This window comes from Ochotona curzoniae, unplaced genomic scaffold (assembly GCF_017591425.1).
Source record: "Ochotona curzoniae isolate NIBS_2020 unplaced genomic scaffold, NIBS_Ocur_1.0 contig_3190, whole genome shotgun sequence".
Lineage (NCBI taxonomy): Eukaryota > Metazoa > Chordata > Mammalia > Lagomorpha > Ochotonidae > Ochotona > Ochotona curzoniae.
Genome location: NW_024465751.1, coordinates 20,871,959 through 20,899,544, shown reverse-complemented (window position 1 = coordinate 20,899,544; position 27,586 = coordinate 20,871,959). Strand labels below are relative to the sequence as shown.

Here is a 27,586-nt window from a genome sequence, read left to right as displayed (position 1 = left end):
CTGTTGTGAACAGTTTTATAGCCACATTACTGAAGTGCTGACTGAGAACACAGAGCAGGCCAAGCCATTTGGCAAATCACTTTTTTCTTTCTAGAATGTAGTCAACCAACACAAAAATTAATTCAGAAAAATTCTGGTAGTAACTAAAGATTAGAAGTGATACCATCACTAAAATTCATCAAAGGAAAAACTGCAACTCATATAACATCCTGGTGTATGTAGGGTACAATCACTTTTGCAGGGGGAATGGATGCCATGGTACTCTGGGCTACTCAGGGCATGAGGGCCTACTTAGGGTCAAACAGGCTTGCCCCTCATCTCTGCGTCTCTGTTTCCTTAGTTTCCAACGTGAGTGGAATCCTCTGATGTTCAGTATAGCTGTGAGGCTGGCAGCTGAAGCTCACTTTCTCAAGCGCAGAACAGTGCTCAGTAAAAGCCAATGCTTGGGCACAGGCAGTCTGTGTAAGATAAAATTCTACATAGACTCAAACACAGAGCTAGACACTTAGAGGGGATTTTAGCGACTGGCTCAATGGATAACAAGGTACAAGGAAAATACAGACCTGGTAAGATAGTTTCTGTTATAAATAAAATACATTGATCAATGTCTATGAGTAGAAGTTCCTCAGCTAAAACACAATAAAGCTGTGCTCTGTGATCACAGAAATATTAGTAACAAGAACAGGGCTCTGCTTTGATCTAATTATACACACCCAAATGTGCATGTTCATAGATCACACACCGGAGTTGAAAGCCATGATTCTCTAATCCGAAATGTGAACGACTTCTGAGGGGTTAATACTGGACAATGCAGATACAACATTTCTATTTACTGACCAAGTTCTATGGAAGTTCTACTCTAGATGATTCCATAGTGGTATTAGTGGATCAGAAACTTAAGATTCTACCCTAATTTTAGAAGAACACACATTGATTTATGTATTTTCAATTGTCTAAGTTAGTAAAGCACCCCGTAAGTATCCTCAAAAATGCATTAAAATAGAATTCTATTATTGGAAAAAAATAATTTTTTTTGATTTTGCAAAGCCATTAGTTATTTAAAGTTAAAGTAGTTTAGAGAATTCTGCATGGTCAAAATTGCAAGAATCAAAGAAAAATCCAAACATTTACATTACATATATCTAGAAATGTCTTACAGAATGACGTCATACAAATGGTTATGATGCTTCTAGTCCATAACCTTCTTGAGATGCATGTGCAACCCTTAAGTAGGCAGCACAAAAAATTTTACTGTTAATAATCATTTCATTTAGTGGCTACAAAGCCACTTGAAAAACCTAGATCCCAAAACAGAATGCTTGAGAGACAATTCCAGCTTTCTGGTAGGGTAGCAGGTGACATCAAGTACTGTGGTTCTTGACACCTCCATGGGCGACTAGGATTATGTTCTGGGCTCCTAGCATCAGCCTGGCCCAGAACTGGCTGCTACAAGCATTTGGCAAATGAAATGGGATAGGAGCTCTCTGTCTCTCAAAGAAAAGCCAAAAATAAACAAATGCTATAAACCGAGTCCTAAAAAGTAAAGTAAGACTCAATAAAAGGCAAGAATTAGAAGGAATCATATTCACTCTACTGGAGAAGTAAATACTTAAAGCATTATCATGGACAAAAACGCAAGTTTGGCTAGCACATTTTTTTCATGTTACAAATACTTACACTGCACTGGCACTAAACTATACAAAGAAACCTAATATGTTAGATGTTCAAGAGCCCCACATATGATGTTGTTTCACAACAACTTTATGTTAGGAATTTGAAAGCATTCTTTAAAAAAGGAAAAGAACTTTTACATTGTCTGCAAGCTAGAGAAAAGTACTAATAAAACTGAAGTCAAGGATTCAATTGCCACAGAAAAATCCAAACACTCGCCCTATGCTTCTAACTGTGGACAACCACTTCAGTAACAACCCACTAAAATTAGGGAAATATGGATCCTCCAGCAAAAACAGATGACATTAAAGAAGAAGAATTTGGTCTACACAATTCCTTAGAGGCAAACATTAAAGTAGGAAGCTTTTTTTTTTTAAATTTATGTCTGGCTTCATCTGTGGCCAATCGGCAGTGGTTATTTTTCAAACTGTAATACATAAAATTAGTTTCTAATAGGTTATGTATATTTCACAACTTTTCCCAATAATATTTTACACAACACAGAGAATTTCAACTAAAAGTCACCATAATTTTTCCATGTTTCAACATTTTAGGAAGTCACAGCAGTTTACTATATAAGCACTCAAATGTAATTAAATAAAACAAACTCAATTAACAGAAATGATTACCAAATGTAGTGGTCTTTCAACAAAATTTCTGATTTACTAAGAGCTAACTCTTGAACTGTTGAAAACCATTTTTAAAAGTGGTTACTTCATTTCTTCTCCCCGTATAATGGTTTAATGGTATTTACTCTTCTTCAAAAAGGTAGTTAACTGTCAAGTAACATCTTTTAGAAAAATGATATGCCACACATCATGTAAGCTAAAGATATCTGAGTCTGTAACTCCTTAAAAGGACTGTTAAAAATAAATTATCAATATTTTTTTCCTTTTTCTAAAAGCACAGGAAAATCAAATTAACTGGAATAATATTAAATACAACTAAACAGTAAATAGAAATTTCCAGGCCTTTAAAACAACAGAATACAAATCAACACAGGGCTTACTTACTTAATGCTGATACATTGGTGAATACGACAGAAAGTCTCAAAAATGAAAAGACGGGCATTTTCAATGAAATCTTCAAGACAAGCCACCAAAAAGAAGTCATTCACAAGCACCTGTGTTATAATAAAAGAAAAATATTAGTATGCCAACACACATTTTTAAAAACTTGACTCAAGATTTTTACTGTTCTCATTCACTACCATCTAATGATAGCTTTATGCCACAATACTTTTGCAAACAAGATCTATGCGTGTTTCTAAACAACTTAAATAAGCACTGAAAGAATACTGCCAAAAAAAGACATGTTTCCTTGTTTCATGGATGCCTTGGAGTCAAAGCACCTTTTTGACAAAATAGCATTGCCCTGTCTATATCCTAGTTAAGAACCCTAAAAATGACTTAACTTCTCCAAATACTTAAAAGGCTGTAAAAAAAGAAAAGAAAAAAAAAGATTATAAAAGGAAGCTCAAATTCTACCTTTAGTATAATTAAAATAATTAACTTTAACTATTCAAATGCCCTCACTGCTGGGTCCACAATCAGCCCGAGATACTCAGCATGAAGAACAGACACTGACACTTACATTAATAAAAAAAGAAATATCACATGCATCCATAACATGGATTTTCATATTGAACTCTACTCATGTTTTAGTGCTTCAGAAAATCACTCCTCAGTGAATTTACATATTTTTCCTTTACATAAATAATAACTCAACCTGTCAAATTTACTTATTTTGTGCCAAAATTTGGATTCAATAGATGGATGTGATGACTGGTAATGTATGAATCTGGTAAAAAGGAATTAAAATTTAGCAAGTAAGCTGTTACTTTAATTTCCTAAATCTTGCAAACTAACATATTCAAAACAACCATGATCTAAATCTTCCATTTGCTTAAGGAATTCTAGTTTCTACCAAACAAGGCATCAGTTATAAAAGCTATAACTACAATAACTGGCCTCACAGCAAATATTAAATGCAATCATGTGAACATTTCTCAATAAGCACAATTAACCTTAAAGCAAAATTAAGGATCACAGTTTTGATGAGCAATTCAAAGTAATCACCCTGCATATATGAAATATATACATATTTACAGTATCTTCAATGTCTCAACAAACCCTTTTAATGAAACAAACGTCTACTTGGCAATATGTCATCATGAAGCATTGAAAAATAAACACAAGGGCTTACCACGGTGGTCTAGTGCTGAAGTTCTCCCCTAGTACACACTGGGATCCCATATGGGGTCGGTTCTAATCCCAGAAGAACCACTTCCCACCCAGGCCCTGCCTGTGGCCTGGGAAAGCATTAAAGGACGGCCCAAAGCCTTGGGACTCTGCACCCATGTGGGAGACCTGGAAGGGGCCTCTGGCTCATGGCTTAGGATTGGTTCAGCTCTGGCCTTTGTGCCTACTTGGGGAGTGAGTCATCAAACAAAAGATCTTCCTCTCTGTCTCTTCTACTCTGTCTATCTGCCTTTCCAAGAAAAAGAAAAAGAAATAAAGCTTAAATAAATAAATAATTAATGTTTAAAAATATATAAGCACAACTATTTATAATAATCACTTTATTATGTTAATTAAGATGCAACTCTACAACATCCAAATAACTAAGAAAGCTATTAGTTTAATAAAGTAAAACTCTGTACTTACCGATTCACATTCCCTCAGCTTTTTCTGAGCCCCGTCAAAGTCAAAGTTGACATATAAGCATTCAACAAATTCTGTAATTGGGTCTTTATAGGTGTAAGATTCCTACCAAATTAAGTCATAGGTCAGGTTGCATCTGTTTCAACATTATTTAGCATATACTGCCCCTAGATTATCCCAATTTTCCTATTTTCTCCACAGTTCCCATCAATTTCTAGTAAATTACTATCATATTCAAGTAATAGCTTCTATACTGATTCTAAGGGCATGTCTTCCAAGCCATGTTTTCTACAATCTCATTCTAGAAAAATTCCACAAGCTTTTGACCAATTGTCCATTAGTCAGTAAACAATGGTAAACTTCCCCAAGTACAAAGATAACCTTGCCTTATGTGAATGGTAGTAACTTCTTTGTGCTTAATTTATTCTTAGATCAAATAAGGATTTAAGTTCTTTTTCCAATTATTGCTGAAACACTAAAAAACAACTTATAAGGCTGCAGTTTTAATCAATTTGGGGACTTTCAATAACTGCAATTTATATATGTCATCCTCTGAAATGAGGCTAATAATGACTCCTCTATAAGCAGTTCCACACACCAGATCTTTCACTTTGTGGTAACACAACACAGGAAGTAATGTATTTTAAATTTCCTCTTAGATAGTAATAGTCATTCAGATCACACCTGATGTAAGTTTTACACTTAAAGACAGTAAATGTCCATGAGAGTCTTCCTCCTTTTAAATTTCACCTTAGTACTTCCCTGCTTTCTAACATTTCTCTCAAGGAGTTTTACTTTAAAAAAGGAGAGCAGCTCTAAAGGTTAGGCATTTGAAGAAGGGATTAAGGATGAATTTTTACCTGTTGAATAACTTTGACCAGGTCTTTCAGCACCTGCCGGCGTTTTCGAACATCTTTGTTTGTTATGACTGCCGTGGTAAGATAGCGGAGAATATGTGGACACATTGTCTGAATTGCATTAAGATATCTAAGGTGAAAATACAAGTTACGTAATAGTAACTTCACTTCTAGATCTACAAACCAATGAGTTAAAGCAAATTCTCACACAGCCTAGTGCACTGCACTATTTCAACAGTCTAAGACCTACAATACTTTAGGGCATTTCCTTGAAGGAGAAAAAGAAACAAATCCAACTTCAGAAATCTAAATGATGAAATGCAGAGAGTAGTCCCCAGTTTGGAGATGGGACACTCATTTTCAGGCCAGGAATCCTATGATCAATACTGAGTAACACTAGTTTTTGAGGGTCTTCACATACATTTACGGTAAAGCTGCGTGTTCAAAGCACTCAAGACTATCAGTAAGTTGGTCCCCAGCACAGACCACTTCCTGCAGTTCACTCTGTATCAACCGCTCTCCCACACATCCCTGGAAGCCTAAATCCTTGCTATTTATATGTTATACTCTGACTTCATTTTATCTTCAATAACTATAAGAATGCGTTTATACATACATATCTATTGACATATACATCACTGAACTATATGTATGTTATTTTTAGATTGATTTCTTCAGCTAAAAATATCTTTCTACAAGTATGTCAGAAGATGACAAAGTCGGGAAAGACTAGACAGTAATTATCTTTGCCTTTGTGGACAAAACACAAAATGTAAAATTATGATATAGGTACTTATATAAACAGAAAGTAATTCTAAAACTTGCTATTAAAAAATTGAAAAACAGCATTTGAAAATTTTTAAAAATGCAGACTTCAAATGAAACCAATGAAACTTCTGTTAGGACAATTTCACTCCACTGGGAGGGAATCTATCAGTTAATACTGCTCTGCTCTAATGAGATTTTACATATTTTATCTTCAAAGATGTTTTTCACACAGACAGGTACTATTAAATATCAACAAACACTTGATAAGCTTACATTCATTTAATAACTCTGTTTGCTTAGAAGGTGTTTGTATAATTCTGTTTCATTCTTCCGGTGCTGCCTTTTAACACGTTATTACATGTTCTAGTTCAATTGCAGGTATATGAATTTTGGAATAACAGAAATTTCTCTTGTATTTGCAATATGGGCTGAAACACTCTGCAGTCAAGGGTAGTTTCTGTCAATCACAAAATGTCAAGTTCACCTTAAATCAACATGCCCCCTGTTTGTCAACTCTTCAATTATTCTAGTTTGAAGCAATTTTCTCTAGACAGATTTCTTTTACTGCCACAAATCAGTATGATTTAACTGAATAACCACTGGGTATAAGGTATCTTCCTTTACTTGGCTACCAAAAAAAAAGACTCAAAACGTACTTTGGGAACAGGGTTTAACCTAGCAGTTAAGGGCCTGGTACGACAGACAGCCTAGTAGCTAAATCTGCAAACTGCAAGTTCCAGGATCCCAAATGGAAGCTGGTGCTCTCTACTTCTCATCCAGCTTCCTGCTTGTGGACTGGGAAAGCAGCAGAGAATAGCCAAAAGCCTTGGGAGCCTGCATCCATGTGGGAAAGAGGCCCCTGGCTTCGGATCTGGACACTGTGGCCACTTCACTGAAGCAATGGACAGAAGATCTTTCTGTCTCACTTTCTCTCTGTAGAAATTTGCCTTTCCAGTAAAAATAAATAAACTTTTGAAAAACAAAACAAACCCCTAGCAGTTACGATGTACAAGTCTGTCTCAGGAGAGTGCATTAAGCCACCGCCTGCAATGCCAGCATCCCAGCTTCTCCTCCAGTCTGTGCTAGTGGGTCTCAGAAGGCAGGGAGGATGGCCCAAGTGTTTGAGCCCTGCATCTACGTAGAAAGCCCAGATGAATATGCCATGAATAAGCCATGGCTCATGGCTTCAGCCTGAAGCAACCTTGGTTATTTCAGTCATATGGTGAGTGAAGGAACAAACAGGAGCTCTCTTCGTATCTTTGACTCTAAATAAATAAGCCCCCCCCTTTCTTTAAAAAAAAAAAAGTGGGGGGTTGGACAAATTAAGTTTATTTTGGTGAAAAAATTATAAAAACTATGCTATATTTTTTCTAATCTGCAAATTTATTTTTTAAAGATTTATTTACTTATCTTTTTATTGGAAAGTCATACATATAGAGATGAGATCTTCCATCTACTGGTTCAACATCCCCCCAGGTGACTGCGACAGCCCAAGCTAAGTATATCCAAAGCCAGGAACCTGGAGCCTCTTCCTCCCCATGCGGTGCAGGGTCCCAAGGTTTTGGGCCGTCCACATCTGCTTTCCCAGGCCACAGGCAGGGAGCTGGATGGGAAGTGCCGGGACTAGAACCCGATGCCCATATGGGATTCTGGAACATTCAAGGCGAGGACTTTAACCATCTACTATACTGGGCCCTCATCAAACTGGAATCTGCAGCGCTGCAAGCAGAGCTAAGCCACAGGAACACAAACTCAGATCTCTCACTCAACTACTAAATCTATGTAAACAAGCTCACTCTACAGACACCATAACTGGAATTTCACAAGATATTACATCTCATTAAAAAATTATTTAAAATATAAACAGCATGCTTGGGTTGCAGGCTATGTGCAAACATGCCTGGGCCAGATTCATCCCACAGTTTGTACAGTATTATCATTCCCCAAATCCCAAAATGCACCCAGGATCCCATTCACAACGAGCTTCTGACTGACGATTCAACTCTGTGGTTATCTTTCAGAAAAACACTGATGTGACTAAGTGGCAAAGTGAACTAGCTGCTTTTCTCACACAACATTGTCTTTAGAGAAAGATGGGCAAACAAAGCTGTGTAGAGTTGGGGTTTTGACACATTTTTTAGAAAATCAAGTGAGCCTGTTCTTCAAGATAAACAAATTATAAAGTTAGATTTCAAGGACAAAAAGGAGTATGAAAATTTTGTAAATGTCACTGAGAGTGTGACAGCTTTTTTTCAACTAAGTTTGGTATGCATGCTAATGACTGTGGTCTTTCGGCGTCACATAATGTCAACACCCTGGGATATCCGTGTAACTCATGGGACTGGGATCTCCCAAACAACAAATGTAAGATGCCACAGAATTTTGCAGAGGCAAACGACCCACTCTTTTTACATAATTACCCATTCCAGATTTAGATGAGAAAAAAATGCAGGTTCCATATCACAAAGAACTTTAAAAAACTACTTAATCAAGTTTCGCTGTATCACCAGGAAGCAGCATTTCTCACTAGCCGAGTACGCTCCAACAGAGCAGTGAAGACACCACCTGCCCTCCATGTGCTAGTCTCACTCTTGTCTCTGGCCCCTGACTCCAGCTCCCATCAGCATGGAGCCCGGCAGTAACTGGAACCCTACCACCTGCAAGGGGCTGGCTTCCTGCCCTCCTGCTGCCCGCTTCAGGCCCAGACCCAGCTTTTTGCAGGCAATTGGGGGAGTGAATCAGAAGTGTTCTCTTTATTAACAACAACAACAACAACAACAACAACAACAACAACAAAAATCCATACTTCTCTTATCCAATTAAAAAAAATCATATCACAATAGGTTAAATAAAAGCCAGGCATGAAAATCCTGCTGCCAATTAACTTAGCAACTTTAGAGGTCTACCAAAATCAATTTACTATATTAATGGACAAGTAAATACTAACTACACTTTTAACATGTGTAAATATATACATAGTGAAATAATAAAGGAAAAAAAGATTCTCAGGTTATTTATATTACATCCCTTAAAAAAAAAATCTTCCTTATATGAAAGGCAGTGATTAGAGACAGACCTTCAAACCAAATACTTCCAAGAGGGGGGGACTAGGGCAGGCCAAAGGCAGGAACCAGGAACTGATCGGAGTCTCCTCCGAGGGTGGCAGGCATCCAAGTCCCTGGGCCATCAACTCCTGCCACCAGAACTATGCAGCGGCTGGGATGGAAGCAGGGATGCTGGGTCTCCATCCGTGGCACTGGCAAAGGAGATGCAGGCATCCCAAGTAGCAGCTTAACTTGCTACGCCTCAATACCCACCCCTAATTAGAGTTCAATTACAGTGACTCTCTATGCTAAACTAAAACTAAAAGCTTGAACAAAACAAAACCACAATACTTTTGATTCTGGTTTCCTCTTGTAAAATTTGATTTTTACCTTAAATTTATGGGATTTTAATTATAGTAACTTTCTATTTCCGTGTATCTACAACAAATGACTATTCTAAAGAATTACACACTGTTCTAATTTCATAAAAGCCAGAATGTTGTCAGGTATTAAGTGATACTATTTTCCCCTTACTTGCATATAAATTTTTTTCTGTGCACCTGAATGCTCAGTTCACCCGTAACAGAAAAAAATAATAGAGTGAGTCTATTAAATACTAGCATAGAAGCTAATTCCTGCTTGAATTCAGGCAGGCTTTCTTTATCCCTAACCCATTCACTAGATAGAAAGATTGGAACCAGCTGTTGCAGATAGTATCAAGTCTGTTCATTCAAGACAGGCACAGATCTTCTCATTTCTGATTTTACAATATCCACCAGTACTTAAGACCTTACATGTTTTAATCTATAGGAAAAGAAAATACTGAAGATATTTATGCCATTATAAAAATGTCTTCTCTGAGCCAAGCTGTGGTGAAGTAGGTTACACCATTGCCAGCAGCACCAAATTCCCATATGGGTGCCAGTTTAAGGAGACCCAGAAGACTAGAAGACACTGCTGGCTTCAACCTGGCTCAGTCCTGTCTGCTGTGATCATTTGTGGAGTTGATAAGCAGACTGAAGACTGATCTCTGGCTTTCAATCTCTCTATTACTCTGCTTTCAGATAAATAATAAATCCTTAAAACAAAAATCTCGTTTGAACACACCCTTTATTAATCCTTCTCCTTTCTATTAGGAGCATGGATAGTTTAACTTCATACAGATTTCAAGTATTCCTAAAGCAACCTTAAATTTACTCTAAGATTTCCTGGTAATCCTCAGATAGGAACAGAACACTCTAATTCTCTTAGCTCTTAAATTTCTTGTAAATTACTGATACATTTTTTTTCATGTGTTAAGTCTTCTAGAAATTCATTAAGCTTTGTTTTGCACAATGTATCCATAGGATACCTCCAAAGTTACTAAGTTTACTATTCCACCTCCCTTTATGCCTTTCCCATTAGCTTTGGACTTGCCTATGGATTAGGATTTATTTAACTTCTTTGGATAGCAGGCAACCATCTCAACATTCATCATAAAGTACATAAACACAACTGGCTGATACCCCTCCTGTCAGCAATGGCATCCCATACAGGTGGCCAGTTCATGTCCCAGCTGTTCCACTTTCCCACCCAATTCCCTGCTTGCGGCCTGGGAAAGTGGTGGAGGAAGGCCCAAACCCTTGAGACCCTGCACCTGCATGGGAGACCCAGAAGAAGCTCCTGGCTTTGGAGTGGCTCAGCTCTGCCCATAGCAGTTGTTTGGAGAGTGAACCAGTAGATAGATTATCTTTCTCTGCAAATCTGCCTTCTTCAATAAAAATAATTGTCTTTTTAAAAAAATAAAAAGAACTTTCAAATAAGCAGATCTCTCACACCAGGAAATTCAAGCATTAAAGGATAGTACATCTTAAGCTTTAAAATTTCCATGCAATGTCAGATATTTAAAGCCAAAATTATACAATAACTTACTGTGGCTGGTAAAGGAAGAGATCAATAATGTTATCACGACCTTTGGGGTGGTTGAAGAAAACAAACAGAGACCAATGGATGAGCCACGTTCGCTGCTGAAGAGACTGCAGTGGAGAACTCACAGACTGTAAGTTAAAAAAAGAATGCATGCATTGGAAATGTTAACATATGTCAAACAGACAAGAGAATATCACTGCTCTCAAAATTATAATGAAAAACTAGGCCCTTCTAAAGGCATGCACGAGGGACATGATGAGCAGAGATGGGTCTCCTTCATGTTTTCTCTGAAGCAGAAAGGATGTCTCACGATACTACGCTGGCTTTTGAAGACAGATTCAATCTGTCCACTACACTATTCCTGCGGAGGTTGTAAATTATAATATTTTCAGACAACATTTTAAAAGCAAAGACTTTACTGAACATTCTATTCGGTAAATGTTACTGAACATTCTGTAAGTGGTTTTATTCAACATTAACCGGGTATGAAAACTGTCATGCTCCATGACTTGTAATAATAGGAAGCACTAACAACACAGTGTCGTTTTCACTGGCAGAGAAGAAAGGACACATTAGGATGCAATAGAAATGAACATTGAGTTCTTTTCTCAAGAGTTCAAAGAATTAAAGCAGATGTAGTGAAATTAAACAACCGATCCAACTCACCATGATCTTCGTAAATCAACTACAACTAATCTGAACATTTTGCTTGTTTCCCTTACCAGAAAGCCTGAGGAACATAATCACAGAGATTCCCTCTTAAAAGGAGGAACTTACATTGTTATCTATGGTCTCTTTTAATCGTGTTAGGTCTTCCATGGCTGCATCCCAATTCTGCATTAAAATCTCAGAGGCCAGTTTGCCCCAGAGTGAACTTAGAGCATTTCTATCTGTTGCAGGAACCTGTTGAAACAATCACAATTAATTTTATTCCAAATACTCTGTAGAAAAAGATCATGTACATTTCATATCCCACATATTTAACCTGCCTACTGAAAGACCTGCAGACCTCAAACCTCCTGTTAGCTAAGTCTTTATGGATCACAGTGTGAGCTCATTCAACAAATTTAACTTGGAGGTCTTTTTAAGACTAGGCCAGAAAATAAGTGACAACTTTGACAACTAGCAAAACACAATGTCATTTTTAGAGTAACCCATCTCAGACAATTATACATAACCAAATTTCAGAAACTTAAAACTTTAAATTCACATGAAGTCTGTCAGTATAAACACTGGAATGAATTATGAAACACTTGATGTTTCATTCACAATGTAAAAGAAATTAAGTGTAGAAGAAAAGACTTTGAAGTTATGACACAAATGCAAAGAATTATACAGAGGTAGAGAAAAAAAAAAAGACTGACAAGTAAAAAACAATTTCTGTCTCATTTAAAAATCCAAAAAACCCACAAATCCCATGGGTAAACAAAGTATCTTTTCCCAGTTTTATGAGCAGCACTGGAGCAGGCAGCTTAAGTTGTCCAGAGTTTTATACTGGACCATCCCTATCTCTTCTCTCCACTGGCAAGAGTGACAAATTCAAAATACCTATAAAGACCAGGAGAGTAAGAAAAGTAGAGCAAGGCAACAGAAGCAGGTAACATGACTGAAGTGATCAAGTGTGCAGCAGAAGCAAGCAAAGGAACTCAAGGGGAAACATTTCCACACTCCAAGCTGAAATTCTGAATTGTCCACTGAAGCACTTACACAGTATTCTACTTATATACAATTACAAGTTCTGCACACTCTTTGCACAGGATCCAAAATCCAATCGCTAAGTATTTGGCCATACTACCTCTTCAATCACTTGCTAAATGATAAAAATGGAACCATCTGTTTTAGCTTCCTCATCTACAACATGAGCATGTTAACAGAACAAATCTCGGTTATACATTTTAACCGACACAATCCAAGTAATGACTACATGATTACTTGCTACATTGTAAGGATTTGTTAAAATGTGAATTACTATCAAAAAGATGATGAAAATGTCAACATTCTAATCTTTGGCAATCCTGATATGCATTGCCTATAAAGAGATTCTTCCTTTGATGGCAGCAATTTGCTCCAACATACTGAATAACATTAAGCAAGCAAGCAAGCTCTAAGAACTGGAAATGGTACATAATATCCATCAACAGATGAACACATAAACAGACCATGATGTATTCATAGAATATAATACCACTTAGCTGCAAAAGGAATTTACCTTATGATATAGTCAATACCACGAGCTAATCTGGTATTTGCTACTAAAAATAAGCAAGACACAAGCATTAAATATTTTCATTACATTTACAAGAAATTCTAGAGGGTTAGTGTTGTGGTGAGCAGGTTAGCCTGCCATCTGCACCTCTGGCATCCCGTCCGAGCAATGGTTCAAGTTCCAGCTACTCCACACCCAAACCACCTCTTTGCTCATGTGCCTGGGAGGCGGTGGAAGGTGGTCTGAGGGCTTGCGTTCCCTACACCCACAGGGTGACCTGGGTGAAGCTCCACATCCTGACCCAGGATTGGCTGTCGTGGCAATTTGGAAGAGTGAGCCAGTAGATGAAACATTCTCTGTCTCTCTCTGCCTATTTCTTTGGGTAACTCCACCTTTCAAATCAAATCAAAACAAAGCAAAAATAAATTCTAAAACATACAAAATTAGTCTGTTAAGAATAAAATAAAAAGACATCCAACACCAGTGGTGCAGTATGACTAGCACGTGAACACAAGAACATCTCTGGGGTAACACAAGTATTGCTCATCGTGATTCGATAATAACCACACAGATACACGTGTTTTATCGAGATCTGGTGAAAATGCCATCGATTTTAACATAATTATTTCCTATTTCCAAAACCAAAAATTCAAGACACATAAATTTCAAACTGTAAAATATGAACATGTCAGAGAATACAAAGCAGATACTAACAACAGGAACTTCAGAATCAAAAATTTCAGTCCAGACTATGAAGTGTCTGAAAGTTAACACTGTGCAGGCTATCAAGTTATCATGGAAAATTTTACTTTCAAACAAAATGAATGACATGTAGATATCATATCATATGACAGTAGATACATTTTTCAACCATCAGTCTAGATTAAAAAAAACTACAAACATATGACCACAAACAGTCCTAGCATCTTAAAAGTCTTCTCATTTTTGTATAGTTGCTATAGCACCAGAATAAAGGCTCTAGTGAGGGGAGATTTTTAAATAAAAATTGCTAATAATTTTTAAAAGTGCTCAGAAATTCCTATTAAATCTGGTTCATTTATTCTGAGTTGAGACATCTAGAGGATGAATCAAAGAAATATCAAAAACAAAGAGAACATACCTAAAAACTCAATATAGGTTTGACACAAAATTATATGCTGGCATCACACAGTTTTAACTTATGCAACACTGACCTACAGTGGGTCACTCTGAGAGTCAAATTCTAACCTCAGATCATAGTTACAATGGCTCTTTCATAGGTTAGGTTTCCCGAACCATAGGGTTAAAAGAATGAAAAACTAACAGAAAAAGAATTTTAAAATTAGAAATGAGTAAACCATTAAAAAAAGAAAAACTTTCTCATCCTAAATCATAAGCAGGATTTTCATATTTTGCTATCAACAAAATTTCAAATTTAAGGCAAGATTAGTGATAGGAACTATTTTTTAAAAACTTTAGCTATATTAGCTGCTGTAAATATATTATTAGAAAGCCACCAAGCACAATTTAACTCAAATGTTTTATGCCATAAGAAAGGTAAAAAAATTTTAGGTGTATTCCACATCACTTTTAAATGTTATCCAATCACCAAATATTGACAGATTATAATGTAGAGCATATTATTTTGTGTTCAGGTAACATTATTCAATCACTTAACCAAGATGTCACTTGAGCTCCAGACCAAGATTTGTTAGAGCAATGCAAAAACTTAAAACCAATCCAAAATTTTATTAAGACAGAGAACTAACCCATATTTTCACAATGAATAAAAGTAAACATAAAAAATTACCCAAACTTTTAACAATCAACCTACCACCTGTAGAAATGTTCAGACTAATTATACAACCAGAGTGTATAAAACATGTAATAATACTAACATAGAATGTGATATAAGTGTTAGGATAAAAGCTTTTTGTGGCAGTACAGCCAAGTTTTTTAAGCCCCAAAGTTTCATGTGTACTACTCTGGCTCAACTCCATGTCATTACAGTTGGCTCTTCATACCAACCTGCTTTCAAGGGTGGATATGCTAGAAGAGTTTCAATATCTGGATTTCTAGCAGTTACCTTAAGTTTCCACGTTTTAGCAAAATGGCACATTCACTTACTGACCAGCAACAATAAATTTACTGTGCTGGAACTCTAACATGACACTAAATCTTCATTCTCAAAATTCACTCCCAGCATTAACAAATGATATGAATAACCAACTCTTTTCATGTACCTGTAATCATACCAGGCTTCTGATTTTACAGTCCTGGTTCAAGCTGTTTACACTTCCAAAGTAATCAACTTTTGCTCTCTTAATTCTTTGGTAATATTCAAAGTAAAACTGATGGAATTTTCTGATAAACCACTACAAATCTAGCACCGCTGGACTACCTTCAACTCACTTGCAAAATTAACTACTGCTAATCTGCTAAATTAAGGATCCATCCTAAACGCAACATAAAATTTTTCTCAAACTGAATTTAGAAATAAACATAAAAGCTTTATGTTTTGAAACTAGCCTTACAAAAACAGCACGTATCAATTCAAACGTAAGAATTATCTAAATCAGTTAACACCTCCCCACAAAAAAAACAAAATTTCTTTCTCAGAAAACAAGCAGACAGCAGCCAATAAACCGTGTGTGTGTGTGTGTGTGTGTGTGTGTGTGTGTGTGTGTGTGTGTGTGTGTGTGTGTGTGTGTGTGTGACCTGCAAGACGGAAGCAATAGAAAAAAAAAAAGTACCAGAAAATAAAGACAAAGGAAACAAAATCTTACAAGACTGGAAGATAGAAAGTCCACCTCATTAGGATTTTTTAAATTCTAGTTTTAATTAAGAGAAATCAGAGATGAACTACTTTCTAATTAACTGAGTAAAAATCTATAATTTCTCAAATGAAAGAGCCCTCTGCCTGCCCTGTATCTTACTCACCAACACAACTGCCCAGGATAAAGGCTGTCAACTGAAAGGCCTGATTTGTATTCTGGCTTCATACCACATATACCCTAACTAAAGCACTAAAACAACTGAAGATAATAACCAGTTTTATAATAATATTCAACAGAACCATTTAAATTCACACAATCAAGCCAAATGATTGATCTTTAAATTGTAATAGCTAATGAGAGAGGTAAACACAATACCTCAAAACACCCTGAACCTGTTTAGAACAAGTTCAACAAATCGATAGCCTGAATTAAAATTAAAATCAATTCATTCAGTAATATTAACCCATTAAATTCAAGTTTTAAATTGGACAAACATTTCAAAGTTACCACCAATGGCATCTTTGCTGCTGAAATTGTGTTTGTGCAGATCCTACACACTGAAGAAAGGGACATGATTAAGTACCTGGGGTACCACTCACTGTGCTAAGCAGTAATACTAGAATAACAAATCTATTACAAGACAGAACTCTGCTAATACTGATAATATAATAAATGGCTACTACTTTCAAATTTCAAGTTAAAGCTTGCTCCAACTTAAGAAATAATTTTACATTTAGGTTTTACAATGGTGGAAAGGATTTCTTTTTGACTATATTTTATTTCAGCGACTGCTGAAAACTTAATGAACAGATTCAAATCTACATACATGTTGAGGAACCCAGGGCGCCCTACAAAACAGAAAGCCAAGTTTTATTAAAGTACTCACCAACACTCTAAAGAAGTAAAGGTATTCTGCCGCTCCGGAGTAATTCCCACACTCATACTGGAATTTTGCATATCTATACAGTGTGTCTAAATATTCTTGCCTAAACTAAAAGGGAGAAAAAAGTTGTATTTGTCAATTTCCAGTTTTAAACTTTAATTCACATTTCTTTAAGCCTCCCCAAGAAATCAATTTTTTCAAAGGTTTCTAAAAGTTCCCCTTAAAATATACTTCAGGAATTGATCAATTTAATACTCAGTATTGACCTCAATGAATGACGACTTGTAACGACAAGTACTTTTACATGATACAAGCTTGAAGCAGAGCTGATGGTCAATGTATGTGGCCCTTACCTTGCAACTTAGCTTAGCCAACTCGCAAGCATGTGCCTAATATATCTGTATAAACAACAGTGTATCTTTGTTTTCTGTAAAAATTGAACCTCAAATCATAACTTTTAACGTTAATAACATAATCAAAGTGAGTGAAGAAATCGAAGTACTCTAAAGTAGATATAACCAAATCCATTTAGATCTGAAAGAGTAATTTGCATGGAGGTTAGCAAACTTGTTCAAAATCTGAACCTGGGTCAAGACCTTCCCAGAAACAGTTAACACAAGAGAAATAGAACTGGGTTTTTAGGAAAGCCAACAAATTTGCAAATTTGGGTATTTATGAAGACCTTGAAACTTTTCAAAACTTTAACTATTATTCAAAGCAAGAGTTAGCTGTTTTTATTTATTTACCAACATAAGATAGACTATGTGCTAAAATATTTAGCTTGCTGTTTGCACTAACACAAAACGTTATATAGAACAGTTCAAAGGCTTAGATCATTTCTGTCAGTTAAAGGTGTACACACCATTCATTTTCTTATCAGCACCAATTTTTAAGAACTAAAGTTTCAAAAATACCAGGAAGCATTCAGATTTCAAAATTATCTTAAGTCATGTAATGAACCTATATGTAAGAAACTCATCCATAATCAACTTTATAAAACATGCCAACTGGGGCCGGCACGATGGCTCTGCCCATATGGGCGCCAGTTCACGACCAGGCTGCTGCTCCACTTCCCACCCAGCTCCCTGCACAGCCTGGGAAAGCAGTGGACAATGGCCCAAAGCCTTGGGTAGTGCAGGCACGCGGGACACCCAGAAGAAGCTCCTGGTTTCCGGCTTTAGATAAGCTAGCTCCAGTTGCTAGGACCATTTGAGTGATAAATCAGCAGATGAGAAAAGCTTTCTCTCTGTCCCTCCTTATCTCTGTAAAGCTGCCTTTCAAATAAAAATGATACTAAACAAAACAAAACAAAAAAACCTTTATAGAGTATTTGTAAAAAACACTTACACCATGTTTGTCTGCCAGGTAATCAAACAGCATCCGACCATCCCTTAATAAAAATAAAAACAAAAAATGACTATATTTCATATGCCACAGAAAAAGTTTTTATTTACCTACAAGTTATTATTTACCTACAATCACTTCAAGTATCTTAATATGTGAACACTAAAAGACTCCTAAAACATTTAATATTAGCGTAAAATATACACATACACTGAATACTTTATCTTTCTTTTTCAAAGACACAGTTTTGGGGCCACCAAGCATCATCTGAGCTGTCTTTCCTCATCTAGCTCTCTGCTAACACAGCTGGGAGTTGTGGACGACAGCCCAAACACTTGAGGAGTGCCTACCTTCCACATGGGGACCAAGCTGAGTGCCTGTTCCTCGCATCATTTACCCAGCCCTGATCACTGCAACCATTTGGGGCATAAATCGTTGCATATAATATGTTCTTTCTCTCTGTAACTCTGCCTTTCAAATAAATGAATCAATCCTTACAAAAAAATATACCAAAAAAACTTCAAACTACAACATAGTGAAATCTTAAAACTACTCCTCCAGTATATATATTAGTAGGTATAAACTGTCACAATGGTAATACTTAATTTTAGTAGATTTTTAAATATTCCTAACACTACAAAGTGTTCATTAGTAATAATATGAAGTTGACTAAGCTGGGTAAACTTACTTTGGAAGCCAAACAATAAGTCTATTTCTAACTAAATGGAAGCTGGAAATAAAATACTATCAGTTCCACACTATCCTCCTCGGGTGAGGTAGCAGATGCTCTAAGTTTCTGATTGGATGTGGCAGGTAACACATGAACGCAGGTCTCTGTTACAGACCGGGAGCTTCATCAACGAAAGTCTCTGCTGGTGAATGGACGAGCACTGTCCTATGCACCTCAGCATGTCTGACAGCACCCCTAACCTTAACTTGCTAACTGAAATAGCATCCCTCTGGTTCTGACAACTACATAAAGTCTGAATTAACATTTGTACTAATCCAGACATGACAACTTTTGTCAAGATTTTTAAGAGTCAGCAAAAAAAGAGCTGCCCCATCCGCGAATGCATTCCCCAATGTCTGGGCTTGGAGGAAGCTCGAGCAGCCGCGAACTCAATCCAGGACTCCCACATGGGTGGTGGGCGCTAGAGACATCACTGCTGCCTTTCAGGATCTGCTTGAACACAAAGCCAGAGCAGACACATCCAGAATCAAGAATTAACTCACTTACTCCAATGTGGAACACAGGCATCTTATCCAGTGTCTCTCCACCAGACTTATTAACTGTCCACCCTGAAAATAGAATTTTCAGAATTTAAATTAGAGATTACCTGGTTGACTGCATTTGCCTTGTAGTTTCTGGATCTTCAAACATCTTCACAATTGGTTCTGTTTCTGCCTGAAGCTGCTTCAGCTGTGCAACAACTGTGGTTCTTTTTTCCCTCAGAGCTAATTAAAGATACAGAAGAGTACTACAATGTTAACAAACCACAGTGCTCACAGACAGGAGAAATGTCAGTTTATTAACATTATACTTATATTTATTCTCAATAAATCCACATGCCAGGAACCATCAAGCTGCCTCCGATTCACGGTACCTTCTTTCTAGCACTGCAAAGGCACAGAAATAAGAGGGCCTGGTGCAGAAGTGGAGTCTGAGGGGGGTAGGTTGGAAGCAATTAGCTATCCTTCATCTCCACATTTCACACAGAACATTTTAAGAGTTTTTCTGCTTGTTCTCATTGAATTCAAGTAAATATTACCCAAAGTTTCTGAAAAGAGACTCAGAGGGGGTGCATATTATCAATTTATATTCAGTCAGCTAACTCTTTTTACTGTAGTCCAATGCTCTAATCTTTCAAACCACATTCTACAGTTCCTTTTTGCTACAACATGCAAAGCCAGAGAAAACATACTGTAGTTATCCACCTTAGATTAAGGTTTTACTGAAACTTATAAATTCACGTTTTCTTCACAAACTAAAATTTAAAGAGATACTGCTACTGCAAAAAATACTGTAATTCAAGTTAATAATTTCGACATTATATATTTGGAAGTATATTCCAAAACATTTATCAAATACAGAAGATGATCTGTGTTTATATTGAGAAATGTCAATTTAAACAGTAAATTTTACTTCTCTATGGAGAAGCATTTAAATGCCACCTCCACATAAGGTTAAATTATTTCCTAAACTAGTGAAACCATTTTCTTTTGTTTTTTAAATGTAGTATCTATAAACAAAGATAACAAGGATTTGGTAAGCTCTAGTTCCAAGATAGGGTGCTAGGCCACACCCAGCAGTTTCCAGTTAAGCAAATCTGGGAAGGGTCCCAAATTTGCATTGCTAACAAGCTCTCCCAGATGAGCTGTTGAGGCTTGGCCCATACTTAAAGAACAGAGGCTATAAAAGATGCCTCTAAATGGAAAAAAAAAAATCTAGTAAGGTGATATATTAACCAAAAAAGTTAGTTAACCAACAACTTTGGCATTTTCAGCTACTTCTAAGGAAATATCTAAACCTTAAACACAACTCTAATAAGACATACACTGGAATCATCTGCCAACCATGCCACAACACACTGAGGGGGAGAAAATGAAATACTTCAAAAGACCTGTAATCTTCGTGGTACCTTTCAAACAAAGAACTTTAAAGCATTCAAATAATTATTAAGCCTTTTGGTTGAAACTCTTTATTGAACCAAAAAAGTTTAATCCCAACCTCAGGACATAAGACAAGCTTCAGTTCTAATGCCAAAACTTACCGTGAGGGATATCATCTGAATACAGGTTTTTGTATACATCCATAGCAAAGTCTACCATGTTGGTATCGCTGAGAAGATCCAACTTCCCTTGCAGTAACTCTTTTTCATTATATATCTGCAGGAGGAAATTAACATAGTGAAGTTTCCCAAACAGATTAACTTTCCTTGGTGAAACACTTGGTGAAATATTCTTTTGTTGAGACCCAGAAAAAGCTCCTGGCTCCGGATCAGCTCAATTCTGGCCATCGCGGCCACATACGGAGTGAACCATCCGATGGAATATATTTCTTTCTGTATTTCCTCTCTGTATATTTGCCTTGCCAATAAAAATAAATCTTAAAAAAAATATTCTTTTGTCATATTTCCTATTTATCTTTTACATTCCATGATTACTGTCTCTCTTCGATGTGGTCTTAACTTACACGCATTGTTTCTCAGTTAACAGTTGCAACTCTTTACCCACACAACTGTAATGAACTAGCACCCATTTTACAAACCAATCACATTATATGGAGTATTCGCTTCACCAAGACTTCAAGAAACATATTTATCCCAAACAGAAAATATACACAAACTCACACAACATTAAACACATTAAAACTGTGCAGATTTCAAATCTTAAACTCTTTAAATTCCATTTCTTTTTTTCTTGTTTATTTATTTATTTATTTATTTATTATTTTTTCATTGGAAAGGCGGATATACAGAGAGGAGAGACAGAGAGGAAGATCTTCCGTCCAACGATTCACTCCCCCAAGTGAGCGCAACGGGCCGATACTATGCCGATCTGAAGCCAGGAGCCTCTTCCGGGTCTCCCACGCGGGTGCAGGTTCCCAAAGCTTTAGGCCATCCTCGACTGCTTTCCCAGGCCACAGGCAGGGAGCTGGAAGGGAAGCAGGGCTGCCGGGATTAGAACCGGCGCCCACATGGGATCCTGGGCGTGCAAGGCGAGGACCTTTAACCACTTGCGCCACCGTGCTGGGCCCTAAATTCCATTTCTATAGGGCCCAGCACGGTAGCTCAACAGGCTAACACTCTCCATGCAGGCAGCAACATCTTGTATGGGTGCTGGTTCCTGATCCAGCTACTCCATTTCCAATCCTATTTATGGCTTGGGAAAGCAGCAGAGGATGGCTCAACTCCTTGGACCCCTACACCCAACAATACCCAGAAGAAACTCCTGGCTCCTGATCGGCTCAGTTCCAGCCATTGTGGCCACTGGAGCGAACCAGTGGATGCAAGATATTTCCATCTCTCCATTTCCTTCTGCAAATCGGCCTTTCAGACAAAACCAACTATATCTTTTTAAAATAAACTCAATTTTTTCATAAGCATTTTTAATTAACTGCATATACAGAACGTCTGCAAAACAGAAAAAGCAGCCAGTCCAATTGAAATGGCTCAGATTTTCACAAGCTCTTCATAAAAGACTAGCAAAATTGTCAACAAAGGTTCTCAACCTCATTAATCCTAAGAGAAATACACGTCAAGGGGTCTAGGTTGTGGTGTAGCGCGTTACAAAGCTGCCAGCCATCTAGCAGCCCATAATGGAGAGCTGGTTTGGGTCCCAATTGCTCTGGTTTCCTATCCAGGTGCCTGCAACTGCCCAGGGAAACAGAGGAAGATGAGTCAATCACTTGTATCTGCAAGAGGAAGCTGAAGCATGATGGAGCTTGGGGTTTTACAATATCAGCAGATGGAACTCTCTTTTTCCAACTCTTCTAACCTCTCAGCCTGTTAAAAGCTGTACATAAAAACAAAACCTGATAACACAAGGTTTGGTACGGCTAAAGATGAACTGGAATACTCACACTCAGCTGGCAGAAGTACATTTTGGAAAACCGCTATCACCTAAAACCAAACCTACTTTTGAACACTGCAATTTTGATCCTTGGTACCCAGAAGAAATGAGCACACATATTCATTCAAAGTTCAGTTCTGAAAATGTTCACAGTAGTACTACTTACTAGCCAAGCCCACTTGTGTTAGAATGGACAAACCATAAAATCCCAAAGGATGGATTAACATTTGATATTGAAGAAAAAAAAAAAGTGAATGGACTTAGCTCACCCTCACAACGTTGAGTACTGGCGGGGGGTGGGAAAACCCAACACATGAAACAGTGTTGTCTACGCTGGACCAGAAGAAAGGCTTGGAGGTTTGTAAAGTTTTATTTATTGAGCCAGATGAAAGTCACACAAATTATGCCATTGTTCACGTCGGAAATATCCATGGACCACCATTTTTATGTTGGTACATTTTATGAATCAATGTCACACCTGGTAAGCTTACTTTGTCCTATAAAAATTCTAATCTTAGGCAAAAACATTCTTTTTCATCATCTCTCCTCACTGCCTCTCTATCAGTTTCCAATTTGCAACATCTGAATTACATCAGCTCCATGGAATACTACTCAGCCATTAAAAAGCATGAAATTCTACCATTTGTAACAAAATAGTCCCAACTGGAGGCCATTATGCTCAGTGAAATAAGCGCCCATCCCAAAAGGTGTCCTGGCTGCCCCACTTCCCATCCAGCTCTCTGCTTGTGGCCTGGGAAAGCAGTAGAGGAAGGCCCAAAGCCTTGGGACCCTGCGCCTGTGTGGGAGACCCAGAAGCTTCTAGCTTCCTGACTTCCAACCAGCTGAGCTTGGGAAGTGAGCCAGTGGATGGAAGATCTTTCTCCCCCTCTCTCTGTATTTCTCCATTTCCAATAAAAATAAATAAATCTTTAAATAAAAACCCCTGTATAGTGGTAAACAATAAATATATTTTCTAAAAAATCCCAAACATGAGATTTATCTCAGAATGAGCAAATCAAATAGAGATGGTATAAACACTTATAAATACACCTTTAAAGCAGTAAAAAAAAAAAAATTAACACAGGTTTAATGAGAAGGGAATTTATTTTTTTATTTTTGATCTTTACATAAGGAAATCATTTGAAGTATTTCACTTGGAGGCATAAAATTATCGTTCTATTATTGTAAATGCTTGCAAATATTTATCAGCAAAAAAAAAAAAAAAAAATAAAAAAAATCCCACTCAGTCTTGGCTGGCAGACCATACAAAAACAGGCAGGGTCTCCCACTTGCTCCCAGAGTGAAGATTACTAATCTCTGATCTATCAACCTCTTGAAAGTAGCTATTACTTTTCAAGAAAGCAACAATCTCATTCCTGTCATCTCCAGCGCTGCTGTCAAAAGCTTTTACCCAGCAAGTCACCTCCAAGGGTTCAGAGTCGCTCCCCTCCACCACTGCTATTACAACGCGTCAGGAGGCTGTATCACTTACCCTATTTCTGTTTTTATTACCCCTTTGATCCTCAGAACACAGCAGCAAACCAAGTTCCAATCCTCATAGAGCTTACTCTCCAACACACTATACATACATTAAATGGTTTCATTATTTTAAAAATTGAGTTGTATTCACTGGCAAGGCAGAGGAAGAGGCGGAAGCTGGGGTCGCTCACAGAGCCAGGGCTGGAGGCCAAGAACTCGGAGATGGGATGTGGACAACCCAATGAACATCCTAACCTCCTAACCAGCGTAGCCGAGTGACTGTCCTCAAACTGCCTTCTCAGTGTACTACCTTCATGGAGCACAACAAGGACTGCATCCTAACTCTGTCATTCAACTCAAAGCCACTTCTTCACAAAATCCACTTCGCCAATCAGTAACAGAATCTTCTAAATTCTGGTATCTCTTGCCAGTACTTTTCTCACATGTACTACTTTTTGTCTCCTACTGTAGACAACTCCAAGACAGGTTAAGTATTTCAGTGGTGAGGGGCCTGTTCCCTCCTCCTACCTTGAACTTCTGTTACACAGTCCTCCATTCAGCAAACGCCTCCTAAGGAACTTGGGCACCTGACTCCATCACTCCCACTTCCCACCGATTCTGAACTGTCACTGGCAGTTCCAGTCTCGGGCTGTGAAAAGCTTGTGTACATTTCTTTCTTAGGGCTGACTTGTAAAAACAAAAGTGTAAAGAACACAAAAACACGTTGTTGAGGACAGGCCAAGCACTCTTGCCTTCAGAAACGGCTAAGTGATTTCAAACATGGCTTGTTTTCCCCGTCTTCATGGCTGGTGGACTCTCCTCACCAGAAGTGCATGCAGGTTAGGCTAGCCCGCTCAAGCTCTCACACACAGCTCCTAAGCGGAAGAATCAGGCCAAAACGCTGTCCTTTCAAGGCAAGGCTTTCGGAGCCACCAGACAATTACTGGATATAACGCTGCTATTTCCTATCGCCAGCCACTTCAACGTCACACACAGGCCTTAGGGTTCTTTCCAACATAAGGGTTTTACCTGTATAACGACCGTTAACTAATTGAAACCTTTGCACTATTACCAATGTATACTCACAGGAATTGCTTGCAGAATTTGAAACTTCTCCACGTTACTACTGTTGGAACACACTAAAGTATTTCACAGATCCTGAGCTTCCTTCATAACCTATGTTGTAATTGCCCTCTGGGAACAGAATCTTCCTTTTTCTGAACAAACTCTAATTCCTTCATCACAGGAATATTACTTGATTCCAAACATCAAAAACGCATCAACTTTCCAAAACACCTGGTGTGTCAAAGCCCAACATTTCTTTCAGTCCTATCTTTACTAAAAGTTCAGTAGCACATTTAGGCCTGACATATGTTTTGAAACGAGGTTCCAGAATGACATACTTAGTCAAGCTATCCTGCGTTAGTAACTACACGAATGTTCATGACCGAAGCAATCACTTGGAGGTGGCAAACGAACGCAGAATTCAGGTTTGAGGGGTAGCGTCTGGATTTGTGTAGCCCCGGTCCCCATCCAGGAAGTAGTTACCGAATGTAAGGGGCAGGGAAAACTTGACCGGAAAAAAATCTCACAGCTTCAAGGAAGTTACACTGCTATATATTTTACGTCTAAGAACGCCGTTTCTCACGGCCCGGCACACGAAGCCCCAAATCCACGGCCACTCCGTGGGCCAGCCAGGCCAGGCACTTCCGCAAGCACCGACGCCCCTTCCCCGCGCCCTGGCAGCCCGACCACCCCCTGCCCGGACCCCCGGCATCTCTTCCCCTCCGTCCCCGCCGAATGCAGCCGCGCTGACGGGACAGGGCGGGCGCTCCCCGCCCGGCAAGTTCCCACGGCTGGGCCGGGACCACCCTGGCGGCCTCCTCACACGTGCGGCCGGGCCCGCAGCCGCAGCCGTCGCCCGCCGGCCTTGCCCCGCAGCCTAGCCGCTGCCATCGCCTCCCTCGCGCCCCGAGCCTCCTCACCTCCTTCACCGAGAGAAACTCCAGGAGCGGGAAGACCAAATGCCGGTCCAAAAAGTGAGCGATTCGAGTAGTCAAGTCGTACTCCGCCATCTTGCCAGGGGAAAAGGGAATGCGTTCAACTAAAACTTTATTGGTAGAGCCGACAACACAGCGCGGTGCGCATGCGCAATGGAGGGGCGTGGACCGGAGCAAGCGCGCGGGGAACAAAGAGCGCATGCGCAAGAAGCCTCCCGGCCGCTCCGGGGCGCGAGCGGCGGTCACGGTTTGCTTTTCAAGTTTGTGTTGATTTTTGCTGCTGCCGGTGCTGTTAATAGTCACTGAAAACGAAGAGCCGATTGCCAGTGCAATGTCGATTCCGCTAGAGTCCAAGGACAAGATGATGAGGATGTTGCTCTCCGAGAGAACAATCAGCTGTCGTTTAAGTGTAGCGTACTGGTTTTGTAAGTTGGCGAAAGGAAGGCGGGCTGGTCGGCGGTTCTGACCTAATGGTCCCGGCACCGGCTGGGATGTGCATTCCACACGTCGGGTTCCGTCCCCAGCCGGGCTCCTCCCTGCAGCTTGCTGCCGAGACAGGGTGAGGTTCTCCTTGGCCCGACCCGGGGAGTGACCCGGTGATGGGCGTGCGTGTGCATGGCACAGCAGTCAGCGTGACTTACATGTCAAACCCTGTGTCTCAGAGCTGTATTGAAGGGGCCGTGGAAGCCCTAGGTCTTCTGGCGTCTCCCGGATCTGCCCTGAATCACTGAGCCCCAGCCTCACAGATTTTCTTTCAGCCCCTTGCCTGTTTCCAGCTTGGCCTCACACTGAATGATCTTCCGTTATATTTCAACAGATGAACTTATCTCGTAATTTCGTCAGTCCACAAGTTTTTTTAGTTACCCTCATATACACCTACCGCATTGAACTTCTTAATTTTATTTATTGTCAGTCTGTCCTGATTATGGGGGCTTTCAAATGGATAATGAATTGTATGAATTTACTTTTGAGCAAAATATTTTTGAAATCCAAGGAGCTTGTTATACTATGCTTTCTGGACATGAAAAAGTTTTGCCCCAAGATAAATACCTTGGGGGACGGAGAATTGAGTTATTCATTTGAAGAGGCAGGGTTACATGGAAACAGAGACATCTTTCCCACCTGCTCTTCATCCCTCAAATGGCCAAAGTTTCATCCAGGCTTCCTAGGTTGGCTCAGGGGTCCAAACATCTGGGCCACTGCTTTCAGAGGCCCATCAACAGGGAGAGAAACAGGAGAAGAAGCTCCAGGGACTTCAACCAGCACCCATACAGGATGGTGGCTCCCCAGGCAGCGGCCAACATGCTGCATACTTGCCGAAATATACACTTTTAATTCAATTTTTGCTGCCTTTTCGAAGTATGCTTGTATAATATTAACTTCACAAGGTCAAGGATTTTTTTTTAAAGATTTTATTTTTATTATTATTATTTTT

General features: G+C 38.7%; 1 protein-coding gene across 1 annotated transcript in view; it reads right to left on the bottom strand.

Annotated features, from left to right (window-relative positions):
* EIF3E (eukaryotic translation initiation factor 3 subunit E) overlaps positions 1-26,320 on the bottom strand; it is a 32,291-nt gene extending 5,971 nt beyond the window's left edge. Inside the window, exons 1-10 of the mRNA XM_040979410.1 lie at positions 26,137-26,320; positions 20,872-20,986; positions 19,438-19,555; positions 18,104-18,146; positions 16,760-16,864; positions 11,689-11,814; positions 10,915-11,039; positions 5,195-5,321; positions 4,338-4,439; positions 2,685-2,794 (exon numbers count right to left, since the gene is read on the bottom strand). Coding sequence (XP_040835344.1) covers positions 2,685-2,794; positions 4,338-4,439; positions 5,195-5,321; positions 10,915-11,039; positions 11,689-11,814; positions 16,760-16,864; positions 18,104-18,146; positions 19,438-19,555; positions 20,872-20,986; positions 26,137-26,226 — 1,061 coding nt within the window. The 5' untranslated portion in view covers positions 26,227-26,320. The remainder of the gene's footprint in view (positions 1-2,684; positions 2,795-4,337; positions 4,440-5,194; positions 5,322-10,914; positions 11,040-11,688; positions 11,815-16,759; positions 16,865-18,103; positions 18,147-19,437; positions 19,556-20,871; positions 20,987-26,136) is intronic.
* Between the last annotated feature and the right edge of the window lie 1,266 nt (positions 26,321-27,586).